Below are 24,202 nucleotides of genomic sequence, written 5' to 3'. Positions count from 1 at the left end.
TATTTTTAAGAATCATCCACAAACCCTGCAGCTAGCTGTTTCCACTGGGATTATATATTTAGTATTCTCTAAAAACAACTCTTTCCACCACTGTCTTGGGATCATGCCTTAGCAGGAATTTTAGTCGATGATAATGCCACCACGCTAAAGCTTTAGGAGATATTCATAATATTTAGCATTAAACACAAAGTACAGCTGAGGCTTCAATTTTATATTTAATCATAAAGCAAAAGAATAACAAATGAAAACTTTAGCAAAGCAATGATAGCTGAAGAACTAAGAGGTCAACAGCACCATCACTTGGTGGAAATGGGAGTTTAAAAATATGAACAAAGTTTAGATGTCCACCTCCTGGTGACATTCAAGTACAAGGAAAGCCTGGAGTCACCCAAATTATTAGGATTTGTGCTCCTAAGCAATGCATGCCTGTACAGATTAGCGTGCCGGTCAACTGAAGGAGCACCAAAGTATTTCATGAGGAAAATGGAAAACGCCGACCTGCTGATCAGGATGTTGCCAGAGTCATTAGCAGTCATCCTCTGAGCTTTGTAAGTAGCTGCCAAGAGATATCACTAAAAACAAAAACATGCAAAAGAACATACAGCTCTGTCTATTGAGGATTACCAGATTTCCTGCATGCCAGGCTGAGGGCAGCATATGTCACTCTGAAAAAGCACGGCACGAAAACAAGACTTTCTTGTTGGGATGTTTTCATCCATGACTGGACGCTCCTCTGTTTGTAAATCGTCCAGCTCCAAATATTAGCAAGAAGAAGGAAATGCACATTAGTGAAAGCAATTTACAATACAGTAAATCTTCAAAGCAATTTGTTATTTTCATAAATATTTTATTAACCATGTTAACCTGGAATAATTAAATACTTTGTTTTGTTTGTTTGTTTGTTTGTCTTTTAACTGGAGAACTTCTTGAACTCCTGACAAATCAAAAACAAAAGAAATCAAATATCAATTTTTATATTTGAATTTTAATTTGTAACTTTTTTTTTGCTACATCGGGCATTCTATTCATTTATCTATTCATTTAGTTAGTTTGTTAGTTATTTGCAGTTTATTGTCTAAAAATGTATTGTGCATTTTATTCTTTTTTTTCCTGAAAAAATAACCACACAAATGTTGTAGAAGTCTCAAAAACACGCATATCAAATGTGACACTTTTTGGCTGATGCACATTTTTATGCTGCCTTGATGCTAAACTATGTTCATCATATTAGATAGTGTGACCGAGAAGCAATCATGTTTTATTTACAGGCACTCATTATCACAACATTTATTCAGCATAAACTGTGTCTAAATATCCCCTAGAATAGTAAATAATAACAATAATAATAATAATATTAACAATAGTAAGGGAAATTTCTAAGGTCTGTTTGTTATTTTTAAACATCACTCAAAAGTTAAACTAACTGCACAGCCAACCACCTTTCTTGCTCAGTCACTCAAACAACCTTTGTCTGAGTATGCCAGTTAGGGGACTAAAAACTAGCCTGCTCTTTGCTTTTTAGGCCACAAGAGGGCCATTGATGAGCTTTTATTAGTAGAATAGGTAATAGTATGGTAGTATAGTAGTACCAGACAGGGGCAGTGTTGTTTAAGAAGCCCTCTCCTGAACGAAGAGTGAGTCGTGGCCGGAAGTTACAGTTGTGGCAGAGATTCTATTATAATACCCAAAAGATAAATAAGAATAAAAATACAATAAAAATAAACTGTCTCACATACACGCACACAAAACCAATCAACCAAACAAAAACACCTTTGTAAGCTGTTGTTGTTTTTTTCTTTTTCTTTCATAAATAATATTAAAATAAATTAAAATATTAAAATAGCCAAGCCAGTACTGAACCCCTAAATATGTAAGCAGCTATTACTTGTACCGGGTATTCTGTGCATCTTGTCCCAGCTACATTATACATAGACAGACAGATATGCAGCAGGCGGTGCAGCAGACAGGCGGAGAGGGTGTGTCATATAGTGAGTCCCGGGCCAGAACCATAAAAAGCTGCTTTGCGCTCTGCTGAACTACTGACTCTGTGCTCCTGCTGCAGCTCAGGTCCACACCCGTCCGTCCGTTATAGACCCAGATCACAACCTCCGCGTTCAGGTAAGGTTTGTGTTATTAACCCACGTTATTCGAAGAAAATATGTAGCCTGACGCACAGATTGCAGGACGGTAATTTGATGCGTTATTTAACGCCCGTTAGTTCTGTCTGGATTATAGGTTTAACAGAGAGAGACTAAACTACAGGGTTAAATTACGGTTTTTGTTATACTTTAACCAATATTCTTCTTATCTAATAAATTGAAAAAGTGCTAAACTTAGCTTTTAATTAGCTATAATGCAAGGCAGTGTTGCCATATAAGGACAAGTCGACGGAAACCTGAAATGTTTCCTGAAAATGCAGTGTGGATAAAAACTGACGTCACACTCTGTCTGACTGTATTCAGAGTGACTTTCATGATGTGATGCAAAAACCCAAACAACATGTTACTATAGAGACATGCTGTTTTTCAGGATCTATGGTAGAAACTGTGAGATTCTACGTAGCAGCTTTATATCCTAAAGCTGGAGTGTCGAACATATGACCAAAGGTTGGTTGTTGCAAAGCATGAAAATTACAGAAACCATTTAACAATTTGAGTTTTATTAATAAAGTGCACCGTTATTCATGGTGTGGTGTAGCTAATATCACTACACACAAATGCAGTATTATACAAAAAGTTTTACTGGTCTTAGATTAAAATGGGTTATGTGTCACCCATGGACTAAACTGAGTGTACCCGTCTGTCCTAAACACTAGTTACTGTGGTTGTGGTTGCCACAGAAATGACCAAACAGTTATGAGCAGATCCGTCACAACATCCTCTTCGTGACAGTTGTAGCGAGCATATACTGAGTGCATCAGACTGTATGATGTGTGCAAAAGTTAGAAAGAACTGAGTCAGCTCCTCACTCCAGAGATTAAGTGGTGTCTGAACTACACCCTACTTCAAATTTATACGCCTTAAACAACAGTGTGCATGCTTTCTTTAGGGCTCATCTGGGGAACAACAAGAATGGGTGCATACCAAGTTGTGGTCAGAAGTTTACATACACTTATCCCGGGCATGAATGTTATGGTAATATTGGGCTTTTAATGATGTCTTTGAACTGTTCTTTTTCCAGGGTGGAATGATTGTACAGCATACATCTTTAATAACATTCAAAAACAAGAATTGGGTGCACAAGTTAGAATTTATTTTGGATTTCTTTACTGCACACAGAGTCAAAAGTATATATATACACAGGTTCAAATATGTATTTATGCTCACTAGTATTTGGCTAAATGTCCCTTAGTAAGTTGCACCTTGACCAGATGTTTTTGGTAGCCATCAACAAGCTTCTGGCAAAATTCTGGCTGGATTGACCAATACTCAGAACAATGGGAAAGTCCAAGAAACTCAGTGAAGATCTAAAACAGAGCATTGTAGATTTACACAAGTTGGGAAAGTCTCTTGGAGTTATTTCTAAAGAACTACAAATTCCAAGATCATCAGTTCAAACAATTGTATGTAAGTACAAGTTTCTCGGATGTGTCACCACTTTGCCGATGTCTGGAAGAAGACCCAAACTGTCACCGTCAGATGAAAGGAAATTAGTTCAGATGTTCATGAATAACTCAGGACCCACCAGTTCATGGCAGGTTCAAGCCTGCCATGAACTGGAAACTGCTGGTACACCACCATTACTGTCCACTGTGAGACGAGTTTTACATCGCCATGGACTGGCCAGGGGCCAACCAAGAAAGAAGCCCCTGCTCCAAAATCGACAGCTTCAAGCTCCATTGAAACTTGCAGCTGCCCACGTGGACGAGCCACATGCCTTCTGGAAAAAAGTTTTATGTTCAGATGAGAGAAATTTTGAGCTATCTGGCCACAATGACAAGAGGTATGGTTGGAGGAGTAAAAGTGAGGATTTCAAGAACATGGTACCAATTGTCAAGCATGGTGGTGGTAGCATCACCAGTGGGGCTGTTTTGCTGTCAGTGGTGTTGGTACATTGCAGGAAATGGAAGGGATGATGAAGAAAGAAGATTACCTCTAAATTCTTCAACTTCACCTCAAATCAACAGCTAGACAATTGAAACATGGTCACAGTTGGATGTTCCAACAGGACAATTGCTCCCAAACACACATGAAAACTGGTTTTGGAATGGATAAAACAGGCTAATGTTAATCTTTGTACAGTCTTATTTTGTGCAATAGATCATAAACATTTTATTTGTACTCAGAAATCATTTCATTGTGAAATTATTAGTGTTGTCAGCGTTAATCTCGCTAAAATGACGTTAACGCCATAACCGCATTAACTAAATCTCCGTTAGCGAGTTAACGCAGATCGCCCCATGCGAGTTGCTACACGGTGCTAACGCATTAACGAGCTACGAGCCCCGTTAATGCTGACAGCACTAGAAATTTTATATTGTATATCAAACTTTTAACAGAATCTTACTTTAATGAGAGTACTGTGTGTCTTTGTCATAGCAGAGCATTTTTGTATGCTAAATCTGCAGCACCCGTCAAAGTAAGAGTGCCCCAACCACTGAAAGTGTCTGATACTTATAACTCATTGCAAACATGAACTCAATTAACAATTAATAACACTGTTAAGATAAGCAGGAGTGGATATTTTACCTGTGTAAAATAAAGGTCCTGTGAGATTTAATAGAAATTACACATTCTGGGCTGCCCCATTCAGTAGGATTAGAGTAAAATAATTTCTATAGCAGTTTTAATATTATAATTTAGCACTCAGTCTGCTTTGTTGAGGCTCAAAACCAATAGAAAAAGACAATCTTTTATGTCAGAAAAGGCCAAGAGAGCTGTAAACTGCTAAGTTCAGACAACCTGGCAGATTGACTCTGCATGAAAAATGAGAGCATGTCTTGTGTTTTTTAAATATCCATTTCCTGACCAGCTGCCTCTTGTGGTCATGCAGTCTAGTATTGACTATTGTCCCAATCTTTACAAAGTTGAGATTGTGTGTCAGTGTTGTAAAGCATTGCTATGGTGGCTATGGATGGATGTTTGGCATTCGGTCACCACAAAATTTTATTTTATGATTTGACTGTCAAATGAATCAAACTGGACTAGGGATATCTAGGCTGCCTTCAACCACAAGTTAAAGTTAATTTTAGATCTATGTAATTTTATAAAATATTTTATTTTAAATGCCATTTAAATTAGACTTGTGAAAGTGATCATCATTGTATATGAATATATGTGAATACACCTCAAGCCCCAGAAGCTAGTCTTGTCCCATTAAGCAGCATTGACTTCTTGTAAGTCTTATGTGTAGCTCACAATGGCTTCTGATTTTTTTTAAACATGCAAAGTTCTCGTAGTTCTTTCTCTAACTCTCCAATTATTAGCTTTGAATGATTTTATGGTGGATGTAATTATGTTTGTAGGATCATTAATCTAACGGTCAGCTTACTTTTTAACTTCAGCTTTCTGCCTCATGTTGTCTTTGGGTACTTTAAGTGCACAGATGAACGAATGATTGCAAACTGCCAAGTTCCTGAGGCAGCAGTGCAACCACAATCATAATGACTTCTCTATAACTGATACATAAAGCAAACATTTTACTGTAGTTTTCTTTTGTTACTGTGAAATTGACTACACAATATCAGGAATGTTCCTGTTTAAAAGTCTAAAATTGCATTGTTTGGGGCCATAATTGAAAAAGAAAGTAATGTGTAACACATTACTTGTTACTTAATTACTCACTGGAGAACTCACTTCATATGCGCACATACAGAGTGAAATCCCATCTTTAAAACTTTCTGCACATTACATGAGAAGAGAAGTGGTTACAGAGTTTTTCAGCTATGGCTACTCACATATTGATTGTTCCTGAAATAAGTTTCTCATATCATTTGACAGCCATCCATAAATCAGGGAGGTTATTTACAAAGTCATAAACAGCCATTTTGATTCTCTTTGTCTTACACAGTGTCAACAGATGGGAGGGAAGCAGAGTGGCTATTACAGAGTCTGTACAGAGCATTATCTGATGTGTCCTGAGCAAGCTACATGGCAGCTCAGCAGCCTTGAAGAGGCTGAAAGTGGCATGCATGGAGGAAATGAGTCACCAGAAATACCCCCCCCCCCCTCCCACACACACACACACACACACACACACGCGCACACACACCATTCCTGAAGGAGGAATATTGTTTTATTTGGGAGAAACTCAGGAATGATATGCTGCCATGGCCCCCAAAAATCAAGATTTTCCAGATAAAACTATTTTGAGTTTGTTTTTGAAGAATGGACACCAGCAGACAAATCACAAGGGCTTATGTAACAGTTTATTTCTTGTCATATGAATCCAATGCTGTGACCTGCACAAGTTTCGAGTTTTCACTCGGGCCTCAAGCGAAGGCAGACACAAAAGAGAGGTTGGTGAGGATTGGGGGAGGGGATCAGATAACTGGAGCTGGAATGAGCTCTCATTCCCTGTTTGTTAGGAGGCGAAGGGGTGGTGGGTGGGTCCACAGATGAGGGGGTACAAACTGACTGGATGCCAGTGTGCGGCTGGTGGCAGACGCCTCCCTTCTTCAGCATGCCCGTGACTGACCACAGGTCATGTGACCGGTTCTATTTAGGCTGTGTTGAGTCAACAAACCACCGTTCCTTGAGTCACTTTATCCAGTGTGAAGCAACACTGAATAGTGAATGACTGTTTTAGTCAGCTGCTGCCCCTCATACAAGCAAAAACATTTGTATTTGTAAGAGTCTTATTGTGCCTTAAACTTCATTCTCTAACCTTTTTCCCGTGTAAGTTTTCGTCTTCTTTTTTTCACCATTACTGGCTTTGATTCTTCAAAGGTTGCTCAGATGCTGAGTCTATCCCCTCTGATGTTTGCTTTATTAAGTCAGAGATCGTACCTAACTCTAGGATGAAAGAGCTCTGATGTGCAGGAGACAAGACAGAACATTTTTCTCCATCAGAGGAGAAGATCACAGTCACAGCCAGTCATGTTTATTTAGTGCCACAGAGATGATCATCTTCAGAATATGAAGCTGCACAGAAGTGATACTGTCTTTTCCACAAGTGGTATGTTTAAGAGGGAAGTTAGCCTACTCAGCAGCTACTAAATGAAAACCCTTCAGTTGTTAAGGAAACCTAGCTTTGTTTTCAGGTATGTTTTTGAGAATGTGATTTAGAGGTAACCTCTCATAAAACTTGCACCCTCTACATGAGAATATTAAATGATTGTGTAACGGCCAGCTTGGGGTAAAAATATTCCCTTTACCGCTTGATTTCAAATTAAAGTGAAGCTGTTTGCAGATTTCTGGGTATGTTGGTTTCATTAAAGAAATGCTATAGCATTGCACCAGATTTATTACCAGCTGCATGAGAGCACAGTGGATAGTGACACAGTATATCACTACAGTGTTTTGCTAGTTGCCAGGAAGTAGCCATCTTGGGAGGATGTGCTTGCTTCTGCACTTAGATGACTTTTAAAAATACATAATTGCAAAATATGAATCATCAGATGTGTTTTGGGGATGCTATCTGGGCTCGCTGATATAATAAAATAGCTCTAAGAAATAACCAAACTTTTTTTGGGAGGGAAATATCACTTTTTTTCTTCTTTTTCAACCTTTAGATGAACTGGCAACAAGGTGATGATTAGCTGCTTAGCATAAAGAAAAGAGACAAGCTTGGCTTTGTGCTATAATAAGTTTATGAAACACTGGGAAAGTGTTAAAAGAGAAATTTGAGGTCTTAGAGGGGGTGTTACAGCCTCTGGGGGTACAGGAAAACCTCAGTGTGGGAATAAGACATCAGGAAGTTACAACACCCTGCATTTTTAATTTCGTCAGCTAGCTTCTTCCATTGCTTTAAATTTTCATGCTAGGCCAGCATACAACATGCTACATGGAAGTGGTAGCTTTTTGAAACTCTCATCTAGCTCTCCAAAGAAGTTGCAAACCTTCAGCTTTTCCTATGATATTTATGGAAAGAAAGCAAGAACGAATTCAAAAGGTACTGATGATATACACTCTCACTATATAGCCTGAACAACAGCATTACAGAAACTATTGAACTCAAAAGTTTGGTTATGTAAAGGCTGAACTGTGTCATTTTGATGTTCCAGACCACAGCAATAGAATTCAGTAGGAATTCAGTAGGGAATTTGGCTGGCTCGTGTTTGACAGCTTAAGTAGAAAGACTGAGGTTAGCCCATGTGGTGATCCAAGACAGATAAAATCCAAATTAGAAATAGTTCACTTTTGGTCACTTTTGTTGTGAAATTGTTATGAAAACTCTCTACACTGTTTTTTACCAAATAAAACATATGAGAACTTTATGACCCAAGCCACTAATGTGTGTTGAGGCTTTCAGAAACTGGCTATTCAACATTGGTATCGTTAGTTAATTCTTCTTATGTGGCTAAAGAAGCATCATTTATGGTTTTTGTGACCGTCAAGCTTCTCACAAGGGGAAATCTACAAGGACTGTGTATAATGCCGTGATGGCATCGCCTCATGGCTTCAGATCTTTCCCGTCCAGCCAAACCTGTGTGTAGTCATGGAAGGTCAGGTGGTGCCTGGCCTCGTATGACTCCAGGAAGCTTCTGTTTTGACTGCATGTGTTTCACTGTGAAATTATCCGCCTGCTTTTCCATCTCAAACCATTCCTTAGCTACAAAGTAATGTGCACTGAGTTTGACATAAGAAGAGAGCACAGATGGGGGGGAAAGAAGCCCCACGTTTGTTGGCTTGGTTGCATGAATTCGGAGCCACTTTCCTCTTCCCGGGTCAATAACAGATTCCTGCCATGTTTGTGGGCAGGCGCCTGCCTAGAAGAATGGCCGATTCTTGCTTCAGTGTGCATGCAAATTGAAAGGCAGTACACGAGCAGCATTCCTGTGGAAAACTAGGTTCTGTGTTCGTTTTGAACTGCATGAACTGCATGAACTCTAGTTTATACAGTTTTATAACATCTAAACTTGATATTGTAGTTTAGGTTAGAGCACTACTCCACTCCACTGCAGAAAAAATGTTATCTCTGTAGTGTTTATGTCGTAACAAGCAGCTGGTACAGGATGTTGTGACTGTATGGGCTGTTGATCTTTACTGCAGAATTTGTAGCATCATTTTTTTTTAATTATTGCCTCGTCGTGGTATGAATTGTGTTGTTGGCATTAGAAATTTTTACCCAAACAACAAAACAGCTGCAAAAAGTGAAAAACTATTCAAATTTTAACCACTTTTCTTTTTTTAAACAGGATGCCCCGCTCTCATTTTAGCATCTGAGACATCCGCTCAGGCGTTCCAGAAGGCAGTAGGCAGTAATCTAGTGTAGCACAGGCACCTACTTGAAACTGTTTGTGGGTGGCATTATGTCAGACATGAATGAATGGGTCTATGTGTGTGTCTGTGTGTGTGTTTATGATTGGACAGATGTCTCTGAGCAGATTTGTCCACTATGTAGTTATCTAAAGACACATTTAAAGGCTTTTTTAAACCCCTGGTTGCAGGATATACAAATAGACAGTTATACAGAAGTGTTTCTATTGCCAACCATCACTAACAGTTTATGATGATAACAATGAGTCATAACTGCCATGGCTTCCTCTTGCTGCTCTCTAGAGGAAATACCCTGAGCACAGTGGATGAATCACTCTGCTCTGTATTAATACTTAACTAGAACAAAGCTTTATCTTTATATTCATGGCAACCACTGAGCTTTAAGGGGAGTGCCTTTTATAGCTCTCATGTGGGCAGTGTCTGCTTCACTTTGTAAAGTTATTACAACCTCTGCAAGTTTTATTGGTGCAGTAGCCTTTTGACCAACTAAGTTTATTGTTTAGCTCATTGACCTGTATTTGTTTTTGGCCTGTGCAGTAGCAAAAGCCCTTAACTTAAGGTCTGTGACTTCCCTGCATGCAGGATGGCAGCGCACCACCCAGAATTTGAGCGAGCTGGACAGCAGCCAGGTCTCCAGGTGTGGAGGGTGGAGAACTTTGACCTGGTGCCTGTTCCTGAGAACCTGCACGGGGGATTTTACACCGGAGATGCTTACCTCATCCTCAATACTATCAAACAGCGCTCCGGGAGCCTGCAGTACGACCTCCACTTCTGGTTGGGTGAGTGCCGTGAAAGGGAAATGATCTCTGGGTTATTACTCAGAGTCAGCCATTATAACTGGAGGGGATACCATACAGTGCTGTTCTTTCTTTTGGATTATTCAAATGTGAAAGTAAACCACGAATATCACAGGTCACACTGAGACTGAGCACAAAACCCCTAGTAGCACATGGGAGACATGCCTTTTTGTATTTGTTTCCATTGTGATGTGGCAAAAAATAAAGATGATCTCAGTTTTCCAGTGTGATCTTGTTTGACTTGCAAAGCAGATGAGGAACAGTACGAGGATGAAGGCCTTGGAAAATAATTTTGCCCGTTGTTGCTGCTGCAGTGGAGAGGCTGAAACTAGTCAGGACAGTGAGTCATGTGCCATAAAGCAACAGAAAGCCACATGGCTCATTGGCAAACAGTTTTATCAGATAATAAGCTGTATCATTTCTATCAGATTGTGAAACGAATGAGGGTTGGTGTAGGGATGGGTATCGTTTAGGTTTTATCCGATACTGGTGCCAAACCGGTACTTTTGAAACGGTGCCGGTGCTTAAACGGTGCTCAAACCGGTGCTTAAAGAATGGAAAACACAAAATTGGTCTAAAAACCTCTCATGTTCAGCTGTTTTTTTGTAAAAAGATAACAATGTTAGCCTTTTCTGCAGCTATGGGGCATATATGGTATCACTCTGGGCTGGAAGCAGTGCTTAAACAATGGAAAAAACACAAACTTTGTCCAAAAACCTCTCATGTTTAACTGTTTTCCACTTTTTCTTTGGTCATTTTAGCCTTTTTGGCCAGGGTGAAGGGAGCATCTGCCATCAAACAAGAAGACAGCCGCATGTAGCTATGATGATGTTTGCTAGTTCACCTTACATGCATTAATGTAATAACGTGGTTAGCGTACTCAACGTAAATTACACACGAACAACATTAAGCTACTCACGCAGAGAAGAACGGCTGCTGCTGCCATCATATTCATCATCATTTCTGCTACACTGGCAGGGCTAGGGGCCAGGACTCTCCTCTTCGGGTTTTTGGGGGATGTTGCTAACTCCGGGTCCGATAACAGGCAGCACACCCGCAGTAGATGTGCACGGTGTGAGGTCTCGCAGCAAGCTATCAAATACGGCGCATTTCTCGGCTTTAAAAAAAAACGCTATGCGTCGCCAGGTGTTTCATCGGATTTGAGGTGTTACCTCCTTTGACAGTACCACAGTATCAGCTTAAAGCACTTGTTGCAGGCTGCTGAGTTTGCATATTTTGCTGTGAAGTACAGCCAGACTTTTGACCGCTTCGCCTTGGGCATTTTTAATCTGTAGCTCTGCTCTAAAAGAACGTACGTACCTGGACCCGCCTACTATCCTCGGAAACGTAAAATGATTGGCTAGAATCTAAAGTGTATCATTCCATACCAGTTGGTGGCGGTAATGCACCTTTCAGTTGTTTGCCAACCGCCAATACAAATGTAAGGAAGAAGAAAGTGTATCACAGCTCAGGAAAAAAAAGCACCGAAATAAAGCACCGAAATGTGCGCTGCTTTTCGGTCTGGTTACTACCGTTTATGTCAGAACCGGTGCCATCATGGCACAGGATACCGGTACCCATCCCTAGGTTGGTGTTTAATAGTAGATGTTTTTTTCATGCATTTAAAACCTAATAAGGACTAAATGTAGATATTCTCAGTGGCAAATGAAGTATGGAGATCCCCAAAAAAGCTGATTCGTGTAAAAGATGACCTTTTAAGCTAAAGTATTAGTAAACATGAGTTTGAACTCAATAACAATTAATAAACAGGATTATTATGAAAATAATTTTACTTTATTGCATATTTAAAATGATACATGGTTTTTGGAGAGGAGGTCAGCCTGGTGTTAGTGAGAAGGTGAGCACAGGAGTCCAGGCAATCTTGGCCAGAGTGGAGAGCTGAAGTAGGAAGAGCAAATAAGGTGAGAGGCAGGTCAGCCAAAGAAGAATGTGACAGGTGGAGCCGCCCTGCAGATAATTGGTTTTGAATACCACGTGAAGACCTGGTGCACAGGTGCACAGGAAAATAAATTCCTGGAAATTGAAATACCTGGAAGTGAGAACTAAAACGTAGCCTGACTGCATGCTATGAGAAATTTGCCTGTTAAATTACAGTACAGCACTGTACTGGCAGCTGGTTGTGTCAGCTGTTATCTGCCACTAGGTAATATAACATTTACATAACGAAAGAAGACTTTGCTGTATAGATTACAGGTTTCCCTTTTCTAACACAATTAGCTCCTATTATACATCCACAGGAATAAAAATCAATCACAGATCATATTGTAAAAAACACACCTTTACCAGTATTCACAAAGAATTTGCTGTGCAAACTCTTGTATTTTTACAGGAGTTTGGTATAACCATTTACTATTGGGCACTATCATTTAGGATGCCGATCTGTTTGGCCGAGTGTGAAGTGAAAAGCCACCAGGTGTTTTGGGGAGATGACCAGCCGGTGTCATTAATTGCGATTCCCAGATGCACAATAACACTCACACATGCAAACCCAAAACCGAGAGGGAGGAAAGGGGGAAAAAAGCAGAGGAAAGAGGAGGAAGTGCTGCCAGTAATGCAACATAATGTCTTACATTGAAGTGCTGAAAATTTAAACCGTGCATGCAAAAGTTTGTAGATTATTTCAACAACGACTTACCCAATACAGTTTAATGTATAACTATTTATGACGGTTTAAAATAAAAAAAACTTTATGTCAAGGGAAAATTTCAAAGCACTAGGAGCTTTACAGAGAAAACTAAATTAATTATATACTATATACTTCTTTATGTGATTAAAATTGGGAGATAAGATAAACCTTTAGTAGTCCCACACGTGGGAAATTTTTGGTCATGGCAGAAAATACAAGAGCAGTAAAAAATTAAGAGAAAAAGAGAAAAACAATAGAATAGAATAAGATAAACAGAATAACATACTATACAAAATAGAAAGAATGCTATATACAATAGAATAAGTACTATACAAATAGAAAACAATACTGTACTAATAGAATAAAATACTTTGTTAAATAGGGAAAATGGGGAAAATTGCCCTGTCTGTGTGCACATTGCACATGAGGGAGACAGGGCAAAAGTTATAATTGTGTATTGGATGTGTCCAAACCAACATTGATGTTCTGGTAAGATAATCATCTTAATCACCAAATATGAGGACAAAACATTTTCATTTCCAATTTCAAATCCCAGTTAGTTGTCACTGTTTGTATTTGTGCTGTGTGTGTTGGTATTAATAATGGGAAATGGGTATTACTAGGTAACGCATTATTTACGCTGCTGAGTCAGATTATTAATTTTATTTTGTTTTCGTAAGCTTGATTGATCTTGGCACAGACAGTTTACCAATAAACAGGATGTGATGTAATCCACCCACATGCTGATGGACTACACTGTATGCCCATAAATAGAACAATGTTACATGTATTAATGTGACCCGCTGCTGCTCTTACATATTGATCTCCTAACTCACTGAAGTCCTCACTGGGAGAACTGGTCAGACACAAAATATGGCTAACCGGGTTATTTTTCAGCAGAACTGTGAGGGCTGGATTTAAGATGGATCCCTTCTTTGGTTTCTCTCGCACAGGTGATTTCTGCACTCAGGATGAGAGCGGCTCAGCAGCCATCTTTACGGTCCAAATGGACGATTTCCTCGGGGGGAAACCCATCCAGTACCGTGAGGTGCAGGGACACGAGTCCAAAACCTTTCTGGGCTACTTCAAGTCTGGAATCAAATACATGGTAAGATGTCACTGTTGAACTAGCAGAAACATTTGAATTTACCTAAGAGGAATATGAGAAATGATTAGAGGGGTGTGTTTCCTTTATGTTTTTGATGCTTTTAAAACCAGGCTCATGTAAAGAAATACTTTATATTTATCACATATTTTGAAACAGAATCTCAGTTCCTTTATTCGTTCACTGTTACATGAAACGTCTGCTGTAAATTTAGATGTTTCACATGCATAGAAACAAATCCCCCTAGTTGGCTCCATAGTATACTGTAAGATGCAAAAATAGAAGATTTGATCATTTTGATAAGGGTTCAAGCTGTGTAAGTGAAATATTGATATATGAGGATTTTTCTATACAGTTTCTATGTGTATGTACGTTTTTGCCACAGATGTGTCAAGAGGGCAGTAAATTTGAGGAGAGAACAGGGCTCAAAAAAACATTTTATTATTTACAGTTGGAGTGACTTTACTTTCATTTATTTATTTTATTTCACTTTTAAATGCGACGCTCATGTTGCAGAAAGGAGGCGTGGCATCTGGTTTCAAGCACGTTGTCACCAATGAGGTGTCGGTGCAGCGAGTGCTCCAGATTAAAGGACGCCGCGTGGTCAGGGCAACGGAGGTGCCGGTCAGCTGGGACAGCTTCAACACGGGAGACTGTTTCATCCTGGACCTGGGAGATGTAAATCTTATACATAGATCTTATCTTAAAAAATGACTTGTAAAAGCTCTTCTTCATTCAATCCACTGTCTTTCCTTTCACCCCACAGGAGATTTACCAGTGGTGTGGCTCCCAGAGCAACCGCTTTGAGAAGCTGAAGGCTACTCAGGTTGCCAAGGGGATCCGTGATAATGAGCGCAGTGGGAGGTCTCGAGTTTATGTCTGTGATGAGGGGGTGGAGAGAGAGAAGATGATAGAGGTGCGATCAGTGCATTGTGAGATCAAATTTAGGTCTTCAGGCGTCGCTTTTTTATTAAAATCTCTGCCTCTGTCCTCAGGTGTTAGGTCCCAAACCAGATCTACCAGCTGGAGACTCGGATGACATCAAAGCTGATGCTTCAAACAGGATGAGGGCTAAACTCTACAAGGTCAGAGCATGGATTTGTTAAGAAAAAAGCAACAACACAGAAACAAACATGGCGTTCACTCACTTAGAAACATGCCTGGCACATGAGCAAGGAAAGTTTTTGTTCCTGTGAGTTTGTGCACAGGCTGATTATGTGGCTTCTTCAACATAAAAAATGTTGGTTGCTAGAAATGGGCCTCTAAACACCAATACAGAAACATCATTATAAAAAGATACTAAAGTTATTTATGATGAATTAATATATTCATGATTGATTGTCAACAACAACAATTTACAAGTGACCACAAACGTTTTAGTTTAGTTCCAGAACGATGCACCCAAAGTACTAAAAATAAAGTAGATTAAAAAAAATGTAGTAAATGTTTTGTTAATTTTGCACATATATACACTCACACTTTATTAGGTACACCTATTCAACTGCTTATTAACACAAGTAATCAGGCAATCCAGACAGCAGCTGAATGCATCTAGGCAGGTAGACATGATTAAGACGACCTGCTGAAGCATCAGAATGAGAAAGAAAAAAAGATTTAAGTGACTTTAAACTTTAAATATGGCGGGTTTGTACGAGTATTTCAGAAACTGCTGATCTGAGGCGATTTTTCCACTCAACCATCTCTATAGTTTACAGAGAGTGGTCTGAATAAGGGATAATGTTTGCACTGAGAGAAAGGCAACAGTTACTCAAATAAGCACAACAAAGTATGCAAAAGAGCATCTCTGAAGATACAATATGTCAAATCTTGAAGCAGGTGGGCTAGAGCAGCAGAAGGTCACACCACAAAGCCACAGTATATCTGAGATATATTGCTGACAATTCTTTATTACTAGTGTACACATCAACTGATGACTGCTTCAAGTAGGGTAACATCCCATGTCAGAAAGCTCAAATCATCTCAAAGTGGTTTCTTGGGCAGGCCTCACTGTACCTCCACAGTCACCATCATGGGATGCTGTCATACCAGTCTATCTGCCAATAAATCTCTGAGGAATGTTTCCAGTACTTTGCTGAAACTCTGCTAAAAAGAATTAAGGCAGTTCTGAGGAGAAAAGAGGGTCCAAACCAGTAAAAGGAAAGTGTACCTAATAAAGTGACTAGTAAGTGTAAATCGATATAGTCCAAAAATACAAACTCCCTATCAGGAATACACATTTAGATAATAATTAAGGTAAAACTATAATGTGTTAGAGAGTAGGAAACATTTTGTGGGGTTATTTTAGAAAAATATTAAATTTTTCTAAAATAACCCCCAAAATGTTTCCTACTACAGCCCCTTTTTTGTGATCATTCATCAGTTAAAATATAAAGTAATGAGCGTCATATTTCTAAGATTCATAGAGTAAAATTGCCAGCTGACATCAATTAAGAGACGTATCTTTTATAAAACCCTTGCTCATATTTGCCTGGCTTAAAAGATCAAGAGGAAGCAGCGTCTACAGCAGCCTTTCAATCTCCTGAAAAGCGGTACTTTTCCCTGCTTGGCAGCTCCTTCATCCTCCTTCCCATCCTCCCCTGCAGGTGTCCAATGCTACCGGAGCCATGTCGATTACTCTCGTGGCAGCAGAGAACCCTTTCGCTCAGAGCACCCTGGAGTCTGGTGACTGCTTTATCCTGGACCACGGCTCTGATGGAAAGATCTTTCTCTGGAAAGGTCAGTGCAGGGTGGTGCAGCGGACTCAAGAAATGGCTCTTGGCTGAGCTGCTTTTTTCCACTCTTGCAGACAACACAGCTGTCTCATGTCGTTCTTAGCAAAAGTGCAAATACATGCATTTCACAAAAGTTAAACTATTTACCTTCTCGTTACCAACTCTTTTCAACTTTCAGAACTCTTTTGTAATATTTATAGTAGTGCGGAAGTCAATGCACCAAATGACCTTTCTCACCCAGGTTTAGAAATAATTTCTGGCCTCCTTTTTTGATTTTCAGTAACATTTCTCCATTTAGTTCTCCAGTATTTAATGTCTTTTCTCTTCAGGCAAAGACGCCAACATGGAAGAGCGGAAAGCAGCGATGAAGGCAGCAGACGAATTCATCAAGAAGATGGGTTACCCCAAACACACGCAGGTCCAGATCCTGCCTGAGATGGGCGAGACGCCGCTCTTCAAGCAGTTCTTCAAAGACTGGCGTGATAAAGATGAGACTGTGGGCCTGGGCGTGGCCTACATCGCTAACAGCATCGCAAAGATTGAGAAGGTGCCTTTCGATGCCGCCACCCTACATGAATCCTCCGCCATGGCCGCCCAGCATGGCATGGTGGACGATGGCAGCGGAGAGAAACAGGTGGGGGTTTGTCATTCAGCTTGTGATTATGTGTCAGATTTGCTTTCAGTGCTGCCTGTGTGTGTCATTACTTTCCATTCCAGTAGGGGGAGCAGGTGCACCTTGAAATCTACAGCCTACTAAATGTGATTTTTTTAATTTTATGTTTTCCATGTTATTCTTTTCCCCCCTCTTAGATCTGGCGTATAGAGGGATCTGACAAAGTCCCAGTGGATCCATCCACTTATGGACAGTTCTATGGAGGAGACAGCTACATCATCCTTTACAACTACTCTCATGGAGGGCGCCAGGGACACATCATCTACATGTGGTGAGACATAAATTTGTCAAGACTGTGGAACCATAATTAGAGTCTGTATCGTGAAGTTACCTGTCATCAGACTATAGCACTAAAATATAAGCAGCCGGCGTGGAGCTGGATTATTATTTTTTTTAGATAATTAGCAGGGTCTGATCAGATTTACTGATTCATAAGCAAACATTGAGGCTGAGGAGTCAGAAATAAATTTGTAGGTACATTACGTTTGTAAAGCACAAAGGGATTTCACATAGAAATTTATACATTATGAAGTTGTTATTTTGCACTCATCGTATCCCCCTTTCAGAGCTAGTTCAGTCACTGGAGCTTAAACTTGTTGCCACAAATTTAAGTATCAGTCATTCAATACTATAAAAAGGGGGATATATTTTCTTTTTGGTAGCACTGAATTTAATGTAATAGTCACTGGAAATAAACAAATCATAATTCAGTTTTGCACTTTTGTTTCACTGTGAAAAGTACGCGGAGGAAAGATTGAGAAGGTGTGAAGTTCAGAAAGTTCAGCGAGAGACACAAAGATGATATATATTAGATTAATCACAGTCATAAATCTTAGTGGTTGGGCTGTAAGCATATGCTGTGTCCAAGTCAGTTCCTCTTGTTATGTTTGAATGCTGATAAACGCATCTTGTTTTCCAGGCAGGGAGCGGACTCCAGTCAGGATGAAATTGGGGCTTCTGCGATCCTCGGCGCACAGCTGGATGAAGAACTCGGCGGCGGTCCTGTGCAGGTACAACATATTGTTCTTTTAGCGTGCTTCTGTTTTTTTTTCCATATGCTTATATATTATTTGATCTTCCCTGTCATCAACGACTCTGCTCACGTCTGGCTTCCTTAGCACGTCCTGTCTGACTTTTACATCCTTTCACTGTGTTCCCTCTTCCTCATGGTTTCCGTGCTGCTGCTCATTTCCTCACTTGCTTGGTTTCTGGCCTTTTCTATCTCCTCAGGTTGTTGGTGCTCCTATAACCACTCAGGTATTTTTCCTTCATTCCTTCCCTGCTCCTCATCTTCACTAAGGGACTCATGTGTTTCGTGTCCAGAGCCACAGCAAAAATAGAAACAACAAGGACATATTCTCTCGATTCTCCCATTCTTTATAATTACTGGAGGATATTGTGTTATTCATTTTTGAGAAGTCCTTTCAGGTTTAGTGACTGTAATAATGAGCTAAAGTGAATTTATAATGAAAACGACTCGTTGAAACACAAACAGGACATTCCACTGTGGAGTTTCATGGGAGGCTCCCTCCTTCTCTGTCGCCAGCTCGGTCTGCTAGCATAAATAAGCCACACTACTTTTGTCCTTTGTCCTGAACTGATGTCACACCAACATTATGATGCCTTAGCCTGTCTGTGAGGCCTAAATATTCATGAGTGGCTCTGAACTCATACGAGTCTTTGGTCATTCACTGCTCACTCGCGTGTGCATGTACGGCCTTCTTATTGTCCGTGTGTTGTGGCACGACTCTGTATGTGTTTGAATTTGTGTGTAGGAATCAGCAGCATTCCCATTTATTTGTCTTCATGTTCCTGATTCCTCATCTTACAATTACCAAACACTTTTTGCATTTGCTCATCTGTCAAACTAAACTGAATCACAGGCTGTACTTAAGGATGAGCATAGCAAGTGTGATGTCACCTGTTGGTCAAGTTCTGGCTTGAAGCCAGAGTTTGAGCTTTTCTTTCACCTCTGACTCATTTGAGAAATCGCTCTCATTGCAGGGACTTGTCAATCACGAGATGCATATGCTACATTAATTTAGATAATGAGCATTATGTTATGTTAAGTAAGACTTACTACGCTGTCCAAAACCTTGTCAGGAAAGTTTCTACTCAGGTCATAGCAAAGTCCCAGTGGATCCAAATTGAGGAGCAGTGCTGGTTTCTCATAGATTTTAGAGGCTTTTTTCACTAAGAGAAGTTGCCCCCTTCTGACCATTAAATAGAATGCATTTATAAGGATTAAGGAATTTTCACACTTGTATATACAGTCTATGAACTCAACTTTAATCTATCAGCAACTGCAGCAAGCCAAAAGCATCAAATGTCAAATATTTGAAGGAACAGCAGAACATAAAAAAGCATGTTGGCTTTCTATGTTAAACTTCATGTAATACAAATAGTTTCTCCCTGTAAACTCATCAGTAAATATTTATCTCTGCTCTGTTTGCCCCAGCAAGCTCAGGATTAGTGTAATGTGCAGTGCTTACTGAATTAGAGGAACCACTGACTGCAACACCTCACAGTTATGACTGTTTATTACAAAAAACCGCAGACTGTTTTGGACATACCTTATCTTCACCATGGTTACTAATATCACAGATCTCACTCTCACCTCAGGGTATGGCATGATTTGGCTCTGTGCTGCCATCTTGCGTCAGTGGTGGGAACTGCTGCAGACTTTTTTTCCACACCTTGTTGATGCATATTTCACAGGACACAATTAGGGAGGATGTGTCTGCAGTGATTTGGTAGCACCACTTGTAACATCAAAATGCATGAGGTATTTTTCGATATGAATTGCTGTGACAACAACTTCATTAGATGCAGAGATTTAAATTCGGTATTTGTGTATCAGGTGAGGGTGGTGCAGGGGAAAGAGCCGGCCCATTTGATGAGTCTGTTTGGAGGAAAGCCCATGATTGTGTACAAGGGAGGAACGTCCAGAGAAGGAGGTCAGTCCGCTCCAGCTGAGACTCGACTCTTCCAGGTGCGCTCCAACTCTGCAGGACACACACGAGCTGTGGAGGTAAGAGGAAACATCTCAATCATTACCTGAATTTAATCATTCCTCGATTATTTTATTTTTTTCTTCTCTCTTTTGCAAAACAGTTTCTAACAGATTTCTGAAATATTTGTTTTCTAATCTAATAAATGTGTTAAGCGCTGTCCATTAACAATGAAGTAACAATTAGAGGTTTTAAAGGAAAGCAGAAGCACTTGATACTTGAAGTTTTTTTTTAAGTATTCAGTAAATGGTTTAAGGGTATTTAAGAGGAAAAGGGAAAAAATGCATAGTAAGAATGGAAAACACCGATGTCCTTTCCTTTAAAATATCCTCTCGAATTGTTGTTAGAGGGCATAAAATGTCAAATAAAGCATTATGCTAGCATGAATATTGGTAAAAATGAAAACCACCAACACTTAAGAAGGTCAACATACAACAGCTCCTCATGATAACTTGCAATATCTCTGTTTCTATGCAGCTTGACACGCAGGCATCAAACCTAAACTCCAATGATGCTTTTATTCTGGTGACCCCCGGCAACTCCTTCCTGTGGGTGGGAGTGGGTGCCAGCGACACAGAGAAGCAGGGAGCTCAGCAGCTGTGTGACATCCTGGGCGTGTCTGTCTCAGAGCTGTCCGAGGGAGGAGAGAGCGGTGAGGAAACAGGATAAACACAGTTACCTCCACTATCATTTTCTCTCCTTTATTTAATTTTTTTGCTGCATTTAAGTCAAGCTGAAACCAACAGCTGTTAACATACTCAGAACTGTATCTGTGTCAGCTACAAAGTGTGGTCTGGCTGTTAAAATAGCGCTTTAATGCGAGGCTAAATAGCTCCCTTTTTGTATTTCGGCTAAGCGCTTATGTTCATCCATATTGAAACAAAGCAGACTTGATTGCATCACCCCTTCTGATGTTGTCAGAAGTCTTGCTATTTGCTTTCCAAGCTCAAGAAGAAGAAACTCCCTGCTAACAGTTTCACATATAAAAACACCTCAGGCTACAACATAACAGATTCAATTTTTCATAAACACCCTGCTTTTGAGGACTGGCCTCGGCTGGGGCCTCGCAAAAGACAAACGAGAAATTCACCGTTTTATTTCTGATGGTTGAAAAGATTTTCTATTCAAAATTGATGCTGTACGGTGCAGGTACCTGCTGTTTCACAGATGCTGGTTGCAAATTTACATTTACACTTTGTTTTATTTTGCTTTATTTTACCCTTAAAGGTGCTCTAACAATAATTTTGTATATTAAAAATTGATTAAATAGCTGTATAGCTGGAAGGGCAAGAATAATTGTAACAAAAACTACACAATATTGCAAACACCTCAGCAGGTCCATTAAGCTTTTAGCTCCTGGTTTGTTTCATTCTTTATATATGTTTACAGGTATTTTTTTTTTTGGTCTATGGCAGGTGATGTAACAGCACTGACATTTTCAGTGCTCTTATCTTTCCTGTAAACCACTGCTCACTTGACGAAAACCACCAGTTTCCACATGGGCAAAATAAAATGAATAAATAGCAAAGTAAGGTTGCCCAACTAAAGTCTATGTGTGGGGAAACACTGCAATTGCACTTACCAGACACTTTATTAGGTACACCTATTCAACTGGTTGTTAATGCAGATATTTAATCAACCAATCACACGACAGCAACTCAGTGCATATAGGCACGAAAGCATGGTCAAGATGACGTGTTGGAATTTGAAGCGAGAGCCAGGATCGGGGAGAAATGGGATTTAAGTGTCAGACTGGCTGACCTGAAATTTTCAGAACACATTTTCCCACATGCACATCTCTTATCCCACTGCCTCCCAGTGCAAATAGAGGAATTCGTCCGGCTTCAGTGTGATGACAGTGAAATCACTGGAACATCTGTCCACTAACAGATACTTCTAGCAGTTACCTCAGTTAAAAATAGTGATAACCTGATAATGTAAACCAAACATTTTGTTTTCTTCCCCATTAGACAGAACCAGGCTTACTTCCAGGTTTTATGCTAAACTAAAAACCTGATTTGGCTTTGTACCAACAAAAAAGGAACAGAGTTACCCAAATGTCAAACTATTGCTTTGCCCTCTTACAAATTCTGATGGTTGTAATAGCTTGAAGTGTTTCTGTCGTTTTACAGATCAGTTCTGGGAGGCTCTGGGTGGAAAGACGGAGTATCGCACCTCCACTAGACTCAAGGACAAGATGGATGCTCATCCACCCCGTCTCTTTGCTTGTTCCAATAAGACTGGAAACTTTATAGTACGTTTTCTTCTCCTGCTGGATTGGTTTTGTCCTATTCTGACTCGAGTTTTCAAGTCTTTGGTATTGCACGAGCATGTGCAGGATGTCAAGAATATTTCAAAGTACCTGCTGAAAACAGTGCACTGTGTCTTTATTTGTCGTTACGTGTACATAAAAATAAAGCCCCCTTAAATCCGTCTTCTTCTTCTCAGATTGAGGAGGTACCAGGTGAGATGACCCAAGAAGACCTTGCCACTGATGATGTCATGATCTTGGACACCTGGGAGCAGGTAAAAAACAAGCTGACTGCCTTTGCTGTACTATATGCATTCAGAGCAGAATCAGTGCCCACAAAAAGAATAAACTCCACAATAAACCTTTATTTATTTATTTATTTTTTTTATTCTTAGGTGTTTGTCTGGATTGGAAATGAGGCCCAAGAGGAGGAGAAGACTGAAGCTATGGCATCTGGTGAGCAAATATGAGGAGAAAGAACAATGCCATGTGGAATAGGAGACGAGAAATACAGCTGGGACAATCCCCTGGCATTGCAAATTATCTAACACAACATCAATCATTAGATAAAAAAAATTAAAACTTAATCAAAAAACAGAATGTATTTATTTAAAAAACATCATAATTACTGATACATGCATTAACAGCAAAGTGCTCCATAACTAGAGCAGCAGTGTCACCAAGAGTCAAAGCATAAAGCATCTTCTGCCACCCTTTTAATCCTTGTACTAATTCAAACTCGTCTTCCTCAGCGGTCCGTTACATCGAGACAGATCCGGCCAAGAGAGACCCGAGGACGCCCATTGTCAAAATCAAGCAGGGCTTCGAGCCGCCCACGTTCACTGGCTGGTTCCTGGGCTGGGACTACGACTACTGGACCACCGACCCTCTGGAGCGCGCTATGGCTGAACTGAACATCTGAACATTCCCTTGTTCCCACCTCTCTGCCCCGACCTGTCACCATGTGGCAAGATCTTTTTTCTTTAAGCTACACGTGCCCTTTTCTTCTTTTTTTAACAAATCACTGTTTTTTTTTTTCACTTTGTCTCAAATGCTACTGTTGTGCCTTGAAACCAGTGAAATCATCCAGTACAAATAGAACTTCAACAGATACACAGGCTTTCCTTTAGGATTTGCACTACATATAGCCTCAAACTACGACTCTCATTCAAGGCGATTTTCCCATGTTTGACAATAAAAACCTGTTTACTAGCAAAATATAACAAACATAAAAGAAGACAGTTTAAAGTTTGGTTTTCCTGCAATATTACAAAAGCTACTGCCAAGAAAACAGCTTATAAAAAGCAATACAACCAATGCCTTAGAATGATTTCCTTGAGCTTACAGTAAGCTTGTTTTTTAAAGGGTACTGTCTTTATTGATGTTTTTGTACCTTTAGATGTTATATTTATTTTAAAATAACGCCACAGATTCTCACCCAGGAAGCTTGTGTTCTGCTGCGGTGTCTTTTAGTGGAAAACCACTGCTTTGCTTCTTTATTAGCTCCACTTTCTGTGGCAATTTCTAAGGTTTCCTGTAATCAATTCAATAAACCAAATTAAAATATACCAGCTGTTTTCTGCCTCTGCTTTTACAAACACTTAAC

The 24,202-nt window shown here is 39.9% G+C and overlaps 1 protein-coding gene across 2 annotated transcripts; it reads left to right on the top strand.

Moving 5' to 3' along the window:
• Positions 1-1,952: 1,952 nt before the first annotated feature.
• gsna (gelsolin a) lies at positions 1,953-24,164 on the top strand. 2 transcript variants are annotated; one of them, XM_084934769.1, is made up of 17 exons: positions 1,953-2,118; positions 9,963-10,159; positions 13,778-13,932; positions 14,446-14,607; positions 14,696-14,845; positions 14,925-15,014; positions 16,533-16,665; positions 16,991-17,295; positions 17,472-17,605; positions 18,254-18,344; positions 18,565-18,591; positions 20,195-20,365; positions 20,823-20,997; positions 22,478-22,599; positions 22,794-22,871; positions 22,992-23,052; positions 23,349-24,164. In XM_084934769.1, the coding sequence occupies exons 2-17, from the start codon at positions 9,964-9,966 to the stop codon at positions 23,516-23,518; spliced, it is 2,220 nt and encodes a 739-aa protein (XP_084790895.1). In that variant the 5' UTR covers positions 1,953-2,118; position 9,963; the 3' UTR covers positions 23,519-24,164. The 2 variants fall into 2 exon arrangements, with proteins under 2 accessions (XP_084790895.1, XP_084790896.1); XM_084934770.1 differs by lacking the exon at positions 18,565-18,591 and having other exon boundaries at positions 1,954-2,118.
• The last annotated feature ends 38 nt before the right edge of the window (positions 24,165-24,202 follow it).

Source organism: Perissodus microlepis, chromosome 7, assembly GCF_051167445.1.
Source record: "Perissodus microlepis isolate ML-2025 ecotype Zambia chromosome 7, ASM5116744v1, whole genome shotgun sequence".
NCBI classification, from domain to species: domain Eukaryota; kingdom Metazoa; phylum Chordata; class Actinopteri; order Cichliformes; family Cichlidae; genus Perissodus; species Perissodus microlepis.
Note: the sequence above shows the minus strand (reverse complement) of the source record. Positions and strands in the feature narration are given on the sequence as shown.

Bases quoted from the DNA above. Each gene is read 5' to 3' on its own strand.
- gsna (XM_084934769.1), top strand. From the start codon at position 9,964: ATGGCAGCGCACCACCCAGAATTTGAGCGAGCTGGACAGCAGCCAGGT. The intron at 16,666-16,990 runs GTCAGTGCAGGG...TTTTCTCTTCAG, and splicing joins AAAGATCTTTCTCTGGAAAG to GCAAAGACGCCAACATGGAA. The intron at 22,600-22,793 runs GTACGTTTTCTT...TCTTCTTCTCAG, and splicing joins ATAAGACTGGAAACTTTATA to ATTGAGGAGGTACCAGGTGA.